At 54.8% G+C, this 17,103-nt stretch overlaps 1 protein-coding gene across 13 annotated transcripts in view; it reads left to right on the top strand.

Moving 5' to 3' along the window:
• LOC139678766 (protocadherin gamma-A4-like) overlaps window positions 1–17,103 on the top strand; it is a 245,389-nt gene that overhangs the window by 158,426 nt on the left and 69,860 nt on the right. Inside the window, exon 1 of one of the 13 annotated variants that reach the window (XM_071569864.1) lies at window positions 1,009–3,539. The exons of 10 other annotated variants lie outside the window; for them this stretch is intronic. In XM_071569864.1, the coding sequence (XP_071425965.1) occupies window positions 1,098–3,539 (2,442 nt within the window). In that variant the 5' untranslated portion in view covers window positions 1,009–1,097. Of the gene's footprint in view, window positions 1–1,008; window positions 3,540–9,747; window positions 11,997–13,420; window positions 15,937–17,103 lie in introns of those variants that run through there. 2 more of the 13 variants (XM_071569871.1, XM_071569862.1) reach the window with 2 other exon arrangements.

Here is a 17,103-nt window from a genome sequence, read left to right as displayed (position 1 = left end):
TAATTACGTTACAGTTACTAATTATGCGGGTTGATCCTTACTGTGTAGCATGAGATTCACATAATCGGTGATTGAATATCGATGTTTCAGATTTTTGCTTTCTGATCTCTCTTTTCTGAAGCGATGTGTTTGTGCCTGGCTAACAGCTGTAGCAAAACCCCTCTTCATTTCATGCTATTTCAGTGTTGCAGTCCCCAGTGCAGATCATTCCTTCGTAGTGAATTCTCCTCTCTCTTGCTTGGGTCCTCAGATCTTTTGATGGAAGGTACCTGTATGAATGCCAGTTTTCTATGAACAAATGAAATAAGAGCGGTCCATGTCACTTTCTGCCTCATCAGTTGTCAGACGTGTAGTGGAGGCTTTTGCCAATCAGCTTGTGCTGCCCCAAATCGATCATCTCTACAGCTCTTCATTTACCGCACGTCTGGGTTCAGTTGAAAACTTTTGTCTACCAAACTAGGGTTGTCTGAAATGTTAGGAGATAGTAAAGTTGAAGGTGGATCCTTACTCCATAGGGTCATATCGACTAATGCTGCATGATAGCTTAGGAAAGTGGGTTGGATATTTCTTCTTTCCTCATTCATGTTTCCTCAAGCGATGAATGGGGACTTGAGTGGCTGCTGAATACCCCATTTATTAATAGCGTTTTGGTATTGTAGTTCAAAGCGACCATACATGTGAATGAAAGGTCAGCCGCTTGCGCTTCCATCTTTTTGTGGAAGGCGGGTGCAACTGGACACAATGTTTCAGTGACGAACTCAGTCCCCGCGAGCTGCCCGTGGCCGAGGCAGGGCGGGCATCGCTCGGCAGCGCTCGGTGCCTGCAGTGCCGGGAGGAGGCTGCGGGCGCCGCTGTTGACCGAGAGGAGCGAGAGGAAGGTCGGAGCGCTGCAGCCCCGCCCGCTGCGGACCGGCTCGATCGGTTGCTCGGTCCCTGACAGGATCGGCGTCCGGGCGGTCTCCGATCGTCCCCGCCGGGGGGTTCATCCTTCAGGTAGGCGGAGGGTCCGGTGACAGCAGCCGGGAGCGGCGATCCGGGGTCGGAGTTGAAAAGGAAGGATTATTTGCTCCAGCGGCGGAGAGCTGTGAGCGGCCGAGATGTGCACGGCGGGAAGGCGCTGGGACCGGCGGCAGCGAGCCCTATTGTGGGGCGTCCTGCTGGCGGCGTGGGAGGCGGCGTGGGGGCAGCTGCGCTATTCGGTGCCCGAGGAGATGCCCAAGGGCTCGTTCGTGGGCGACGTGGTCAAGGACCTGGGTCTGCAGCTGCCGGCTCTCCGGCATCGCGGTGTCCGCGTTGTGTCCGAAGGTAGGACACAGTATTTCTCTCTGCATGGGAAGACGGGACATTTAGTTACAGTGGAGAGGATCGACAGAGAACAGCTGTGCGAGAGTGTGCAGCAATGCGTGCTGCGCTGTGAGCTGATAGTGGAGGGTGAAATGAAGTACTATGAAATCGAGGTGGAAATCACGGACATTAATGACAACGCCCCGAAGTTCAAAGAAATCGAGCTTGAAGAGAGAATGAGCGAGACGACAATCCCTGGATCGCGGTTTCCCTTGGCCGAGGCTCACGATCCGGATTCGGGACGGAATTCCCTACTGACCTACGAGCTGAGCGGCGACGAGCACTTCTCGCTGGCCGTGCAGTCGGGTCCCGGCGGGGATCAGCGTCCCGAGCTGGTGCTGGCGAAGGCGCTGGACCGCGAGGAGGCGGCATTTCACGAGCTTTTGCTGCGAGCGACTGACAGCGGCGATCCGGCACGGACAGGCACGGCGCGGATCCGCGTGACGGTGCTGGACGTGAACGACAACGCGCCTGTGTTCAGCCAGGCAGAGTACACGGTGCACGTGCCGGAGGATGTGCCCGTGGGTTTTGTCCTCGTCACCGTCATTGCCACGGACGGCGACGACGGAGTGAATGGGCATGTTAAATACTCGTTCAAGAAAATCACAGAGAAAGCCTCGCAGATTTTCCATCTTGACTCTGAGACGGGAGTAATCACGCTAGTGCAGAGCCTGGACTTTGAGGGTGGTGACACGTATGAACTGGAGGTACAGGCACGGGACGGAGGAGAGCATTTCGATACAGCGAAAGTCACAATCACCGTGAAAGACATAAACGATAACGTGCCAGAGATTTCGGTGAGGTCGGTGCTGAATGAGATCTCTGAAGGCACCCCGTCGGGGACAGTGGTGGCGCTGCTGCACGTGCAGGACCAGGACGCGGGTAGTAACGGCGAGGTGCGCTGCTCTCTAGACAGGGATGTCCCCTTTAGTTTGCGGAGCTCGCAGGGCAACTATTACAGCGTGGTCACAGCGAGAGAGCTGGACCGGGAGCAAGTGTCGGAGTACAACCTGACGGTGCGGGCGACAGACGGAGGGTCACCGTCCCTGCAGAGCAGCGCCGTGCTGACGCTACGGGTGCTGGACGTGAACGACAACGCACCGGTGTTCACGCAGGAGAGCTACAGCGCGCGGCTGGCCGAGAACAACGCGGCGGGAGCGCTGGTGCTGACGGTGCGGGCAACGGACGCGGACTGGGGGCAGAACGCGCGCGTGCGCTACCGACTGTCGGAGGGGCGGGTGCGAGGCTTGCCGCTGTCGTCGTACGTGTCGGTGCAGGCGGAGACGGGCGCGCTATACGCGCTGCGCTCCTTCGACTACGAGGAGGTGCGCGAGGTGGAGCTGTGGGTGCTGGCGGAGGACGGCGGCTCGCCGGCGCTGAGCAGCAACGTGTCGGTGCGGCTGCTGATCGTGGACGAGAACGACAACGCGCCGCAGGTGCTCTACCCGCCTCCTCCTCCGCCGGCGGGTGCGGGCTGGGCGGGCGTGGAGCTGGCGCCGCGCTCGTCCGAGCCCGGCGCACTGGTGGCCAAGGTGGTGGCGGTGGACGCGGACGCGGGGCAGAACGCCTGGCTGTCCTACGAGCTGGCCAAGGCCACGGAGCCGGGGCTCTTCCGCCTGGGGCTGCACAGCGGCGAGGTGCGCACGGCGCGCTTCCCGCTCGCCCGCGACGCGGCGCGCCACAGCCTGGTGGTGCTGGTCAGGGACCACGGCCGGCCGGCGCTGTCGGCCACGGCCACGCTCACCGTGCTGCTGGCCGACAGTGTGGCCGAGCTGCTGGCCGAGCTGGGCAGCGCGGCCGACGCGGCGGCGCCGGGCGAGCCGGCCGCCAGCCTGACGCGCTGGCTCGTGCTGGCCGTGGCCGCCGTCTCCTGCCTTTTCCTCGCCTTCCTGCTGTTGCTGCTGGCGCTGCGCCTCAGGCACTGGCGCCGCTCGCAGCTGCTGGCTGAGTCCAGCGGGGCCTTGCGCGGCGTGCCGGCCACGCACTTCGTGGGCATCGACGGCGTCCGCGCCTTCCTGCACTCCTACTCACACGAGGTGTCTCTCACGGCCGACTCTCGCAAGAGCCACCTCCGCTTCTCGGGCGGCAGCTGCTGTGACACCCTCCCGGCCCGGCCGCCGCCCGACGAGCCCGCGCCTCTGCTCGGGGAGGAGGACCCTGCCGGCGCCCGCCCCTCTGACCCCGCCCCTGTCTCGGTGAGTTCCTCTGGTCAAACTGGCTCTGAGAAGCTTCGCCTTCTGCTTCTCTACCCTTTCTTCGCCGTGTTCTGTTTCTGTGGTGGCAGGCTTGCTGTCAAAAGCAGAGCTTCGTTTCTTGATGCGGTGTGGACTGGTGGGACGTGGATGTAGGGTCCTTCCTTAGTTTTACAAGTTGTTGGGGAAACATATGAAGAAAGACTGATGGTGTCTGGAAGTGTAAATGAGTTTGTGTTCTTCACAGGTTCTTCCCAATGGCAGTTGTGGTTTATTCACGTGAAAATCTCCAGCTTGTAATTTTGTCAACTCTATGTGTAACTTTCCTGCTCATCGTTTGCCCTATTCTCAGCTTTTCTGTGTGTCTGTGATGCATAGTGGAGGTCAGTAGGAAATGACATTGTATTCTTCATCCGTGCTTGGTCTTGCTCTTGTTTTCCCTGTAGGGGGATGGATTGGAGAACTGCTAGTCTTTTGATGATGTCTGTCTGCCTGTTAGGAAGAAAAGGGATCATCATGAAAGTTGTGTATTTTTGAAAACATTTTTAGGTGACTTTATATGGAGAAGGAAATACAGGAGGAAATGGCAGAGGTGTTTTGCTGATTTGCTGTCTTTGAAGGTTAAAATGTGTCAGAGGGAACTACACATGTCTTTGCTATACATACATGTCACTGTAAGAGCCTTGCGTGAGTAGGAGGGTATTGATTCAAGGTGAAGAGAAAGATGTGCAGAGAGGGTGGTTGCCCCTAAACAGATATTGACTGACCCAGTCTCTCCTAGAGCACTGCTCTGCCTTTCCTTATAGGACTTAGAGGTTTCTTCAGAGAAGACCAGGGAGCAGAGAAATGGGTCTTCCTTCATCAAGAGATGTAAAGAGATTTACTGTAGTGCATTATCATCTCATCAGGTGTGAAGTTGGTGGAGCAAAGAGAAATGGTGCAGGAATCTCTGGCTTCTAAATTTGATGGGTCAAAGAGCAACTTGGATAAAGGGAATGGCTGGAGATCTGAGGCCTGAGAGTTGTGCAGGTGGGTCTGTTGAAGGCCAGAAAGGAGTACTGTTCCTGTTCTCCAATTCATTACCCACCTGTAGGATTAAGCAATGTGATGTTTTCCTTCTGAAACTGGGTAGAAGACATGTACTCCAGAGGTGTATGGAGAACCTAAGAGTCTCTTCCCATTTGTTTGCATTTTGTCATAATTGTGGAACTTCACAGCTGGATTATGTACTTATGACAAAGGTCATGTGGGACCTTTGGAAAGAGCACACTGTGTATTGAGTGCTTACTAAACACGTGAATTAATTTCCTACTCCAAAATGCATAGTCCAGGAGAGTGTGTTGTAGTCTTTTCCTTTCTGCAGGGGTTTAATCCTTTCCTTTCTCTTTTGATGATCTGAAGATGGGCCTTTGTCTCTCATTGTTTGTGGAAGATCAGATCTGTTACCATTCCTTCAAAAATCCCTATGTTCTTTTCAAGGTTCCAGTTCATGTTTCTGAGAATGAGTCCAGAGGTGTCTTATTTTTTTCTTATTGCTTCATTTTGATTGAAATGTTTAAGGCTTGGGTTCAGAATTCTTTTGCATTAGAGGGGGTAGAGTGGCACAACTTCCAAAGAGCCCACGTGCTGAGGTAGGGTGATGTTGCCTTGGAGATGATAGTTTGATGAGTGTGTCTTTAATCAAGCTTCTGATTGATTATTTTCTCTATAACATTTTACATCAGTTCAAATTATTGGGATGAGCAACATTATCTTGGCTGTGATGCTTGGGATCTGAGAAGGTGCATGTGCAACTTTTCTTTTAATGGTGTCTGTCTGCAGATTTAACTTTCCTGTTGTGTGATGTTTAGATAGAGAGAAGAGTTCTGTCTTTCTAGAGACAGGGCCAGTGGAAGAGTTCACTGTGGTACAGTTTGAAAGTACTAAAAGGAAAGTGATAAGGTGAAGTTTGTTGTGGTCATTCAGTTAGGACAACAGCTGCTGTTCCAAGATTTTCCCCTTTTTATCATCCAACAGAATTTCTATGACTACAATCTATTGTGTGAGCTCCTGTTTGAGCCTCCTGTGTACCTCTCACTAACCTGTTTCCTTTGTTGTGTACCTAGTACAGTTGACACAATCTGAAATGTGAAGCTATGATTCACTTATGATGATTTCTCTTTCATGCCCTGCTTCAGGATTTTTTGCTTTGGTTAGCTTTTTGATTTTGGTTGGTTGGTTTGAATACTTTCATGGAGTAAACATGATCCTCACTGTGCCTCCTCATTTGACAATCCTGCAAACACACAAAAATGTCTTATAATTATCTGGCAAGGAGGGAGGATCTCATCCAGAGCCTTGTGTGGTAGGAAGGTGGATATCAGTAAAGAAAAATATTTGGGCTTTTGGTTCCCAAGGTGCTCTTTGCCCCATAGATAACATGTAACAAAAAGTTTGATACAAGTAAATAATGTGATGAAAGGTTGTGAATGCAGAGTGAGGAGGGTGAGATCTTCGCTTTGTAACAGGGGAGGAGGTGGGTCAATGTGGTTTTGAAAGGGCAGCATTTGATTTCTTGCCTCGTGTCAAGGCCTGTGTCATTTTTTTCTCTGATCCTGGTTTCCCTTTCCTGAATGGCAACAACCATACACGAGCAATAATTTATTTCCACAACAACTGTACATGAACAGGCAGGATACATGGGTAGAACAGCTTATAAATTCCATTTGAAGTCTCCAATATGCCTCTCTATTTCCCTGCAAGGTTGCAATGTAGACTTTCTTGAGAATTGTAATTACACTTTCTTTCAGGCCTTTGTTTCCTGGAAGGTTGTGGTCCATTTTCACAATTCTGGTCAGCGCCTTTGAATTTGAAATTGTGATTGTTTTTCAGAAAATGCTTCAGCCACCTTGGACAGAATTTTGTGTGTGAGGAATATAAAACAGAAGGTAAAAGAGAATCTGTTGTACTTCCTCAAAAGACTGAACTTGAGAAAGAGGCCTATGAGAAGGTGTTTAAAATTATGACTGCATAGTTGTGCAAGTTGAGCAGGCCATAGAATAGAAAAGAACTTGCTGAGATGTGATGACTTCCGTAAAATGAAACCCCCTATTGGGTAGTACAGAGTGAGACTTTGGGGGCCCACTTGCAGGTGGAGATCTCAATGACTTCCAGGTGCTGGCAGGAATGAATTTCAATGTCTGAAATGAAGATCAAGAAGACTTCCTTCTGAGTATGCCTGACAAACCTTTTGTCTTCTAGATCTTCCTTGTCTAGCTTGTCTGAATTATGGCTTTTTTTTCCTTTCCTGGATTTACACTATTTATGGGCTTATTTGTAGTTATCAGTGCAGCTTCCCTTGTTGTGTGCCTCTTGTTCATGCTTGTTAGTTGGGAATGTCATGAGACATGAGCATATCTTATTGAACTGTTATTGTTGGGAGAAAGAGGTGTAAGCATGAAGTTGCATCTGTGTGGAACAGTGTTTGTAATAAAAGGGAGCAGGAGATTCTCTCTAAGCCATGAGATTGAGGAGCCATTTTTTGTTGTGTGCCTGCTAATTTTAATTTTGGCTGTTTCCCATTAGTGGGCTTTAGAATCCTTCACTTTCTTCTCAGGATGGTGGTGAGCAGGCAAATGGACGTCCCTTCTTGTAGTTATTGCAGTGCATTATCATCTCATTGTAAATTTTACTAATATGGTCACAATAGAACCTGCCTGTTGCATAGCATTGGAGAGAAGAGTGGACAGGTCTGTGTGTGAGGTTATGGAAGAACTTGGTCGTTCCTTTGCTTGTGATATGTCATAAATAACACATGCTTGTGCCTGATGCAGTACCATGCAATTTGAGTTGCTTCTGAACATTAAGTGAGGACTATGCAATGTTATCACAGCTGATCTGTTCATTTCTGTATCTTTCAAACTCTTGCCTTTCTTGGTGTCAGAAGCTCAGCCTGAGGGTGTCTGGTCTTATGCAGAAGGTCATATCTCTTCCAGTTGTCCCAGTGCAGATGCAGTTCCCCTACACACCTGCAATGTTTACAGCTGTAAAGAGGAAGGCTTTCGTAGGCCTATGTTCTCACCTAGGCACACTTGTCTGCAGTGTAATAATGCTAAAGCATCCTTACTGCAGTTCTTCAAATGCAGAATGGTCACCCACTGAAGAAGTCAAGGTTTCCATGAGCAGACCAGTGGGAGAATGTGTGCAGAGTGACTCCCACAGAGTTGCCCGGAACATGCTGGGCACTCATCTGGAGACTGTTAAATGAATGAGGATCTGGATGGATAGTCCTCTCAGAAGTGTTATAGACAATGGCTGAATGTCGAAGTGGAAACCAGGTTGTTGTAACTTGTGTTATCCCCTAGGAGTCCTTATTGGGACTAGTACTATTACTTGTCTTCAGAAATAAGATTGAGCATTCCTTCAGTAAATCTGCATTTGATGCCAAACTGAGTTGTTTCAAGAAAGGGCAGAGATGCTAACTAGATACCCACTTGAGAGGGCAGAGAAGCAGGCCACCAAACACCATGAAGTTCAAATATGCCAAGTGAAATATCCTGTATGTTAGTGAGAGTAATCTCCAGTTTTAATATAGAATGGGACATTGTGAATAGCCTTGCAAAGAAGTACTTCAGATTGCTGGGGGATGATAGAACGGGACATGATTTGTCAAGGTGCTCTTGCTGCTGAGAAAGAAAATTCTATTATATGCTTTATAAGAACTATTATGGCCAGCAAGTCAATGGAGGTGTTTCTGAACTCTTTTTGTGAAACCCCAGCTGGAGTACTGCATGCAGATCTGGGGCCTATATTCAAGCAAGGCATGGACCTGCTAGAGTCCCCAGAAGGACCACAAAAATGGTCTGAAGGCTGGAACATCTCTGCAATGAAGAAAGGCTGAAGGAGTTCAAGTCATAAAGGAAGGAGAAAAGAAGCCTCTGTGTAGAGTTTTCAATATTTTTTCACTATCAATTTATAAAGTAAGCTTTCAAAAAAATTGGAGAGAGCCTTTTCATCATGGCCTGTAGTGATAGCACATGTGACATGGGTTTTTTTATGCTAAAGAAATTATACCCTCCAAAAAAAGGACAGGTTGGTTGAGGTTAAGGGTTATTGAATCTAGTGGAAAGTGTTCCTACCCATGGCAGAGGTGAGCATTCAATGAATAAAGAGCCCTCCAAAAAAACCCCTTTGTTTGAACCTGGGAAAGTCTCAATATAGCTTTGCATTTTCCAACTGACAGCCCCTCAAATATGGAGATGCAATAGCAGGAACTCTCAAGAAGTAGAAACAAATGAGTAAATGTAAATCTATTATTTTACCACAGAGATTTCTTACATTGCTTTAGGCTGATCCATTTCTCAGGTTAATTCATCCCACGTAATGAATGCAGCAGAATTCAGTATATCTTACACAGTGCTAATATGCGCTTGAAGTCTTCCCTATAATATCAGTTATTTCTCCTATAGTTGCCCCCTGGTTTTATTAAGAGCAGATGAGCTACTGTCTTTATCACTCTGCTATGAATATTCGCTTCTGAGTATTCATCGCAATAATGATCTAAAAACCCTTAAAGTGCACATCCGTTACAAACGCGTCAGGAAGCACATTAAGCAAGAGCTCTTGCTGATTGGAATCGAGAAGACACCCCACAGCCGGAGCAGTCCCTCCTTGCGGCCCAAACCCGGGCTCCCGGAGCGCGGCCATCAGGCGGCTGCAGTGGCGTGGCGGCGCCTCCGGGTGCCGCTGTTGGCCGCCGCCGAGCGGCGCTGGAGCCGCAGCCGCAGCCGCCGCAGCGTCCTGCGCCCGCAGGCTGCTCGCTCGGCCGGCGCCGGCAACAGCGGCAGCGGCACGGACAGCACAGGCGACAGGCGGCGCGGGCAGCAGCGGCCAACAAGCCGGCGCCGGCCCCGCTGCGCTCCAGCGGCGCCTGAGCTCGCTGCGCAGAGCGGCTGGAAGGGAGGCCGGGAAGCGGCAGGAGCCGGCAGAGCGCGGCGAGCGCTGCCGACAATGGCAGCGGGCAGGAGGAGGCAGAGCCGCGGGCCGGCAGGCGGCAGAGCGCTGCTGCTGCTGCTGCTGCCCGCTGTGCTGCTGTGCCTGTGCTGCCGGGCGGCGACGGAGCGGCTCCACTACACCATTCCCGAGGAGCTGGCCAGAGGCTCGCTGGTGGGGCCGCTGGCGCGGGACCTGGGGCTCAGTCCGGACGAACTGCCGGTGCGTAAGCTGCGAGTAAGCGCAGACAAGCAATACTTCACCTTGAGCGATGAAAACGGGAACCTGTACGTGAACGAGAGGCTGGACCGAGAGGAGATGTGCGGCGAGTCAGCGTCCTGCTCCGTCAGTTTCGAGGCGCTGGTCCACAACCCTCTTAATGTTTTCCACTTCGACGTGGTCATCCAAGACGTAAATGACAACTCTCCAACCTTCAGCAAGGCTGCTCTGGAACTCGATATCGGGGAATGGATCCCTCCCGGTTCCACTTTTCCTCTAGAAATGGCCCACGATGAGGATGAGGGAAGTAACTCGCTGCTTACTTACCAGCTTACCAGCAACCCGTTCTTCTCTCTGGCCTTGAAGGAGAACTCAGGTGGAAAAAAGCAGCCGGAATTAATGCTGGAGAAGGCTTTGGACAGGGAAAAGCAGAGCTCGTTTGAGCTGGTACTGACGGCAGTGGATGGCGGGGACCCCGCGAAGTCAGGGACCGTCCAGATTCGGGTCAATGTGACGGATGCCAACGACAACCCACCAGTGTTCAGCAAAAGCGTGTACCAGGCGCGAGTGGTTGAGAATCTCCCAGCGGGATCTCTGGTGCTGCGAGTGCAGGCGACGGATGCTGACGCGGGGTCCAATGGGAGGGTCTCCTACTTCTTCAGAAAAGTCCCAGACATCGTCATCGCATTATTCGTCGTCGACAGCGAGAGCGGGGAGGTGAGGACTGCGGGTCCCCTCGATTTCGAGGAGAAGAGCAAGTACAGCTTCGGACTGGAGGCGAAAGACGGGGGCGGGCTTACTGGTCAGTGCGAAGTGCAGATAGACATCACGGACGAAAATGACAATGCTCCCGAGATCACGATTCTGTCGATGTCGAGCCCGGTGCCCGAGGACGCACCCATTGGTACAGTGGTGGCCCTGCTGAAAGTGCGGGACCGGGACTCGGGCGAGAACTGTCAGGTGATGTGCGAGCTGTCGGGAGAGGCACCACTGTCGATCGCGGCGTCCTCGGGCGGCTCGTATAAGGTGGTGACAGCGAGCGCGCTGGACCGCGAACAGGCGGCCGAGCACCGAGTGACGGTGGTGGCCAGGGACCGGGGCAGCCCGGAGCTGTCGAGCAGCACGGAGCTGGTGCTGGAGGTGTCGGACGTGAACGACAACGCGCCCGTGTTCGAGGAGGCGGCGTACAGCGCATACGTGCCGGAGAACAACGCGGCGGGCGCGCTGGTGCTGCGCGTGAGCGCGCGGGACTTGGACGCGGGGACCAACGGGCGCGTGAGCTACTGGCTGGCGGGCGGCAGCGCGGGCGCGGCGGGCGCGGCGCCGCTCGTGTCGGTGGAGGCGCGGAGCGGCGCCGTGTACGCGCAGCGCTCCTTCGACTACGAGCAGTGCCGCGAGTTCTCGGTGGCCGTGCGGGCGCAGGACGGCGGGACGCCGTCGCGCAGCTCCACGGCCACGGTGCGCGTCTTCGTGCTCGACCAAAACGACAACGCGCCGCGGGTGCTGTGGCCGGCGCTGGCCGCGGGGGCGGCGGCGGGGTCGGGAGCGGCGCCGGCGGCGGGTCCTTTCGAGGTGGTGCCGCGGTCGGCCGAGGCCGGCTACCTGGTGGCCAAGGTGGTGGCGGTGGACGCGGACGCGGGGCGCAACGCCTGGCTGTCCTACGAGCTGCTGCAGGCGTCGGAGCCGGCGCTCTTCCGCCTGGGACTGCACAGCGGCGAGGTGCGCACGGCGCGGGCCGTGTCCGACAGGGACGCGGCCAAGCAGCGGCTCGTGGCGCTCGTCAAGGACCACGGGCAGCCGGCGCTGTCGGCCACGGCCACGCTGCACGTGGTGCTGGCCGACAGCTTGCACGAGGCGCTGCCGGAGCTGAGCGAGCGGCCGGCGGGCGCCGACGCGCCGGCCGAGCTGCAGTTCTACCTGGTGCTGGCGCTGGCGCTGCTCTCGGCGCTCTTCCTGCTCAGCGTGGCGCTGGCCGTGCTGGCGCGGCTGCGCCGGGCCGGGCCGCCCGCCGTGCTGCGCTGCCTGGGCGCGCAGCGCTTCTCCGTGGCCGGCGCCGCCTTCCCGGCCGACTTCTGCGAGGGCACCTTGCCCTACTCCTACAACCTGTGTGTGGCGGCGCCGCCTCGAGCCGTGCCCGAGGCCGTTTGGCCGCCGCCACCGCTGCCCATCGTGACCGCGGAGGAGCTTCTTGGCGGGGAGTCGTGCGACAAGCCGAGCCTTAACAGCAATGCAGTGGAGGGAGAGCCGTCTGCTAATCCCGATGCACCTCAGGTGTGTAAGTCCGCGTACACTTTCTGTGAATCCTTCATAAGCGAGTGGGACGGTGGGTTATCGGACTTCCTTTCTTTGCTGGAATGGCTCGTAATGGTCTCTAATTCCTTGAACGAATTTAAGAATCTGGTTCTAAATCTCGTAGCAATAGGTGGTACAAACGGGTACCTTCTTGCATCTTGAGCTGTCGGACTTGTGGTTCAGTGGGAAGGCTCTTGGTTTTCAGGCTCTGTTGCATAAATTGATACAAGAGAGGTGAAGCTCTGATTTACATTTTGTGTTCCTCCGTTTTCCACTCAGAGCAGACAGGTAGAGACTGCACCTTTTCTTTTATGATATGCTAAGGTTCAGCTGAAGTATTTTGTCCTCTAATCTTGTGTTCTGAAACGTTGATAATTACGTTACAGTTACTAATTATGCGGGTTGATCCTTACTGTGTAGCACGAGATTCACATAATCGGTGATTGAATTTCGATGTTTAAGATTTTTGCTTTCTGATCTCTCTTTTCTGAAGCCATGTGTTTGTGCCTGGCTAACAGCTGTAGCAAAACCCCTCTTCATTTCATGCTATTTCAGTGTTGCAGTCCCCAGTGCAGATCATTCCTTCGTAGTGAATTCTCCTCTCTCTTCCTTGGGTCCTCAGATCTTTTGATGGAAGGTACCTGTATGAATGCCAGCTTTCTATGAACAAATGAAATAAGAGCGGTCGATGTCACTTTCTGCCTCATCAGTTGTCAGACGTGTAGTGGAGGCTTTTGCCAATCAGCTTGTGCTGCCCAAAATCGATCATCTCTACAGCTTTTCATTTACCACACTTCTGGGTTCAGTTGAAAACTTTTGTCTACCAAACTAGGGTTGTCTGAAATGTTAGGAGATAGTAAAGTTGAAGGTGGATCCTTACTCCATAGGGTCATATCGACTAATGCTGCGTGATAGCTTAGGAAAGTGGGTTGGATATTTCTTCTTTCCTCATTCATGTTTCCTCAAGCGATGAATGGGGACTTGAGTGGCTGTTGAATACCCCATTTATTAATAGCGTTTTGGTATTGTAGTTCAAAGCGACCATACGTGTGAATGAAAGGTCAGCCGCTTGCGCTTCCATCTTTTTGTGGGAGGTGGGTGCAACTGGAGACAGTATCTCAGTGACGACTCTGTCCCCGCGAGCTGCCCGTGGCCGAGGCAGGGCGGGCATCGCTCGGCAGCGCTCGGTGCCTGCAGTGCCGGGAGGAGGCTGCGGGCGCCGCTGTTGACCGAGAGGAGCGAGAGGAAGGTCGGAGCGCTGCAGCCCCGCCCGCTGCGGACCGGCTCGATCGATTGCTCGGTCCCTGACAGGATCGGCGTCCGGGCGGTCTCCGATCGTCCCCGCCGGGGGGTTCATCCTTCAGGTAGGCGGAGGGTCCGGTGACAGCAGCCGGGAGCGGCGATCCGGGGTCGGAGTTGAAAAGGAAGGATTATTTGCTCCAGCGGCGGAGAGCTGTGAGCGGCCGAGATGTGCACGGCGGGAAGGCGCTGGGGCCGGTGGCAGCGAGTCCTGCAGTGGGGCGTCCTGCTGGCGGCGTGGGAGGCGGCGTGGGGGCAGCTGCGTTACTCGGTGCCCGAGGAGATGCCCAAGGGCTCGTTCGTGGGCGACGTGGTCAAGGACCTGGGGCTGCAGCAGTCACAGCGTTCAGCGTTCAGTGACAGCGGTGTCGAAGTCGTCTCCGAAGGTAGGACGCTGTATTTCTCTCTGCATGAGAAGACGGGACATTTAGTTACAGCGGAGAGGATCGACAGAGAGCAGCTGTGCGAGAGCGTTCAGCAATGCGTGCTGCGCTGTGAGCTGATAGTGGAGGGCGAAATGAAGTACTATGAAATCGAAGTGGAAATCACGGACATTAATGACAATGCGCCCAGCTTCAAAGAAGTTGAGCTCGAAGAGAGAATGAGCGAGACGACAGCCCCGGGGTCGCGGTTTCCCCTGGCCGAGGCTCATGACCCGGATGCGGGACCGAATTCCATGCTGAGCTACGAACTGAGCGGCGACGAGCACTTCTCGCTGGCCGTGCAGGCAAGTCCCAGCGGGGATCAGCGTCCCGAGCTGGTGCTGGCCAAGCCGCTGGACCGGGAGGAGGCGGCGTTTCACGAGCTGGTGCTGAGGGCAAGTGATGGTGGCGATCCGGCACGGACAGGCACAGCTCGGATCCGCGTGACGGTGGTGGACGCGAACGACAACGCACCCGTGTTCAGCCAGACCGAATACACGATGCGTGTCCCGGAGGACGTACCCGTGGGCTCCACCGTCATCACTGTCATGGCCAATGACGCCGACGAGGGGCAGTACAGCCAGGTGAAATACTCAGTGAAGAAAATCACAGAGAAAGCCTCGCATATTTTCCATCTTGACTCTGAGACTGGATCGATCACGCTCATGCAGAGCCTTGACTTTGAAGGTGGTGTCTCCTACGAATTGGAGGTCCAGGCACGGGACGGAGGAGAGCTTTTCGACACAGCGAAAGTCACGATCACCGTGACAGACATAAACGATAATGTGCCCGAGATTTCGGTGCGGTCAGCGCTGAGGGAGATTTCTGAAGACGCCCCACCGGGAACAATGGTGGCCCTGCTGCACGTCCGGGATCGCGATTCGGGTAACAACGGCGAGGTGCGCTGCTCGCTGGACGGGGGTGTCCCGTTTCAGCTGCACAGCTCGCAGGGTAGCTATTACAGTGTGGTGACAGCCAGAGAACTGGACCGGGAGCAGGTGTTGGACTACAACCTTACAGTGCGGGCCGCCGATGGCGGGTCACCGTCCCTGCAGAGCAGCGCCGTACTGGCCCTGAGGGTGCTAGACGTGAACGACAACGCACCGGAGTTCACGCAGGAGCGCTACAGCGCGCGGCTGGCCGAGAACAACGCGGCAGGAGCGCTGGTGCTGAGGGTGCGGGCGACGGACGCGGACTGGGGGCAGAACGCGCGCGTGCGCTACCGGCTGTCGGAGGGGCGAGTGCGGGGCTTGCCGCTGTCGTCGTACGTGTCGGTGCAGGCGGAGACGGGCGCGCTATACGCGCTGCGCTCCTTCGACTACGAGGAGGTGCGCGAGGTGGAGCTGTGGGTGCGGGCGGAGGACGGCGGCTCGCCGGCGCTGAGCAGCAACGTGTCGGTGCGGCTGCTGATCGTGGACGAGAACGACAACGCGCCGCAGGTGCTCTACCCGCCTCCTCCTCCGCCGGCGGGTGCGGGCTGGGCGGGAGTGGAGCTGGCGCCGCGCTCGTCCGAGCCCGGCGCGCTGGTGGCCAAGGTGGTGGCGGTGGACGCGGACGCGGGGCAGAACGCCTGGCTGTCGTACGAGCTGGCCAAGGCCACGGAGCCGGGGCTCTTCCGCCTGGGGCTGCACAGCGGCGAGGTGCGCACGGCGCGCTTCCCGCTCGCCCGCGACGCGGCGCGCCACAGCCTGGTGGTGCTGGTCAAGGACCACGGCCGGCCGGCGCTGTCGGCCACGGCCACGCTCACCGTGCTGCTGGCCGACAGCGTGGCGGAGCTGCTGGCCGAGCTGGGCAGCGCGGCCGACGCGGCGGCGCCGGGCGAGCCGGCCGCCAGCCTGACGCGCTGGCTCGTGCTGGCCGTGGCCGCCGTCTCCTGCCTCTTCCTCGCCTTCCTGCTGCTGCTGCTGGCGCTGCGCCTCAGGCGCTGGCGCCGCTCGCAGCTGCTGGCAGACACCAGCGGGGCCTTGCGCGGCGTGCCGGCCACGCACTTCGTGGGCATCGACGGCGTCCGCGCCTTCCTGCACTCCTACTCACACGAGGTGTCTCTCACGGCCGACTCGCGTAAGAGCCACCTCCGCTTCTCGGGCGGCAGCTGCTGCGACACCCTCCCGGCCCGGCCCCCGCCCGACGAGCCCGCGCCTCTGCTCGGGGAGGAGGACTCTGCCGGCGCCCGCCCCTCTGACCCCGCCCCACTCCCGGTGAGTTCCTCTGGCCAATCTGGGTCTGAGAAGCTTCCCCTTATGCTCCTTTACCCTTTCTTCGCCGTGTTCTGTTTCTGTGGTGGCAGGCTTGCTGTCAAAATAGCGGAGATTCGTTTCTTGATGCAGTATTGGCTGGTGGGAGGTGGGCGTAGGGTCCTCGCTCAGTTTTCCAGGTTGTTGGGGAAGCAGATGCAGTAAGACTGATGGTGCCTGGAAGTGTAAATGAGTTTGTGTTCTTCACAGGTTCTTCCCAATGGCACGAGTTCTTTACTCCTGTGAAAATCTGCCGATGGTAATTTTGACAACTCCATCTGTAACTTTGCTGCTCATCTTTTGTCTTCTTCTGAGCTTTTCTATGTGTCTAGGATGCATAGTGGTGGTTAGTAGGAGAAAGCTTTCCATTCCTCAGCTTGGTCTGGTTTCCCTGTAGGGAGGTCAGACTGGAGAACAGCTGGTCCCTTGATGATGTCGGTCTGCCTGTTACGAAGATAAGGAATCATCTTGAAAGTTGTGTCTTTTGAAAACATTTATAGGTGGCTTTATGTGGAGAAGGAAATACAGGAAGAAATGGCAGAGGTGTTTTGCTAATTTCCTGTCTTTGAAGGTTAACCTATGTCAGCTGGAACTCTATGGATATTGGCTATACACACGTGTCCCTGCAAGAACCTTGCGTTCATGGGAGGGGAGAGATTCAAGGTGCAGAGGGAGATAGAAGGAGAGGGTGATTGCCCTTAAGCAGATGTTCACTGACCCAGTTTCTCCTAGAGCACTGCTCTGCTTTTCCTTATAGGACTTAGAGGTTTCTTCAAAGACCAGTGAGCAGAAAAATAAGTCTTCCTTCATTGAGAGATGAAAAGAGATTTACTGTAGTGCATTATCATCTCATCATGTGTGAAGCTGGTGGAGCAAAAAGAGATGGTGCAGGAATCTAGGGCTTCTGAATTTGATGGGACAAAGAGTATCCTGGATAAAGGAAATGGCTGGAGATCTGAGGCCTGAGAGCTGTGAAGGAGGGTCTGTTGAATACCACAAGGGACTACTGTTCTTGTCCTCCAATTCATTACCCACCTGTAGTATCAGGCAATGTGGTGTTTTCCTTCCCAAACTGTTTGGCCTGAAGACATGTATTCCAGAGGTGTATGGAGAGCCCTGAGAGTCTCTTCC

The sequence above is a fragment of the Pithys albifrons genome, chromosome 15 (genome assembly GCF_047495875.1).
Source record: "Pithys albifrons albifrons isolate INPA30051 chromosome 15, PitAlb_v1, whole genome shotgun sequence".
In the NCBI taxonomy this organism is placed as follows: Eukaryota; Metazoa; Chordata; class Aves; order Passeriformes; family Thamnophilidae; genus Pithys; species Pithys albifrons.
This window is presented reverse-complemented; position numbering and strand designations above follow the sequence as displayed.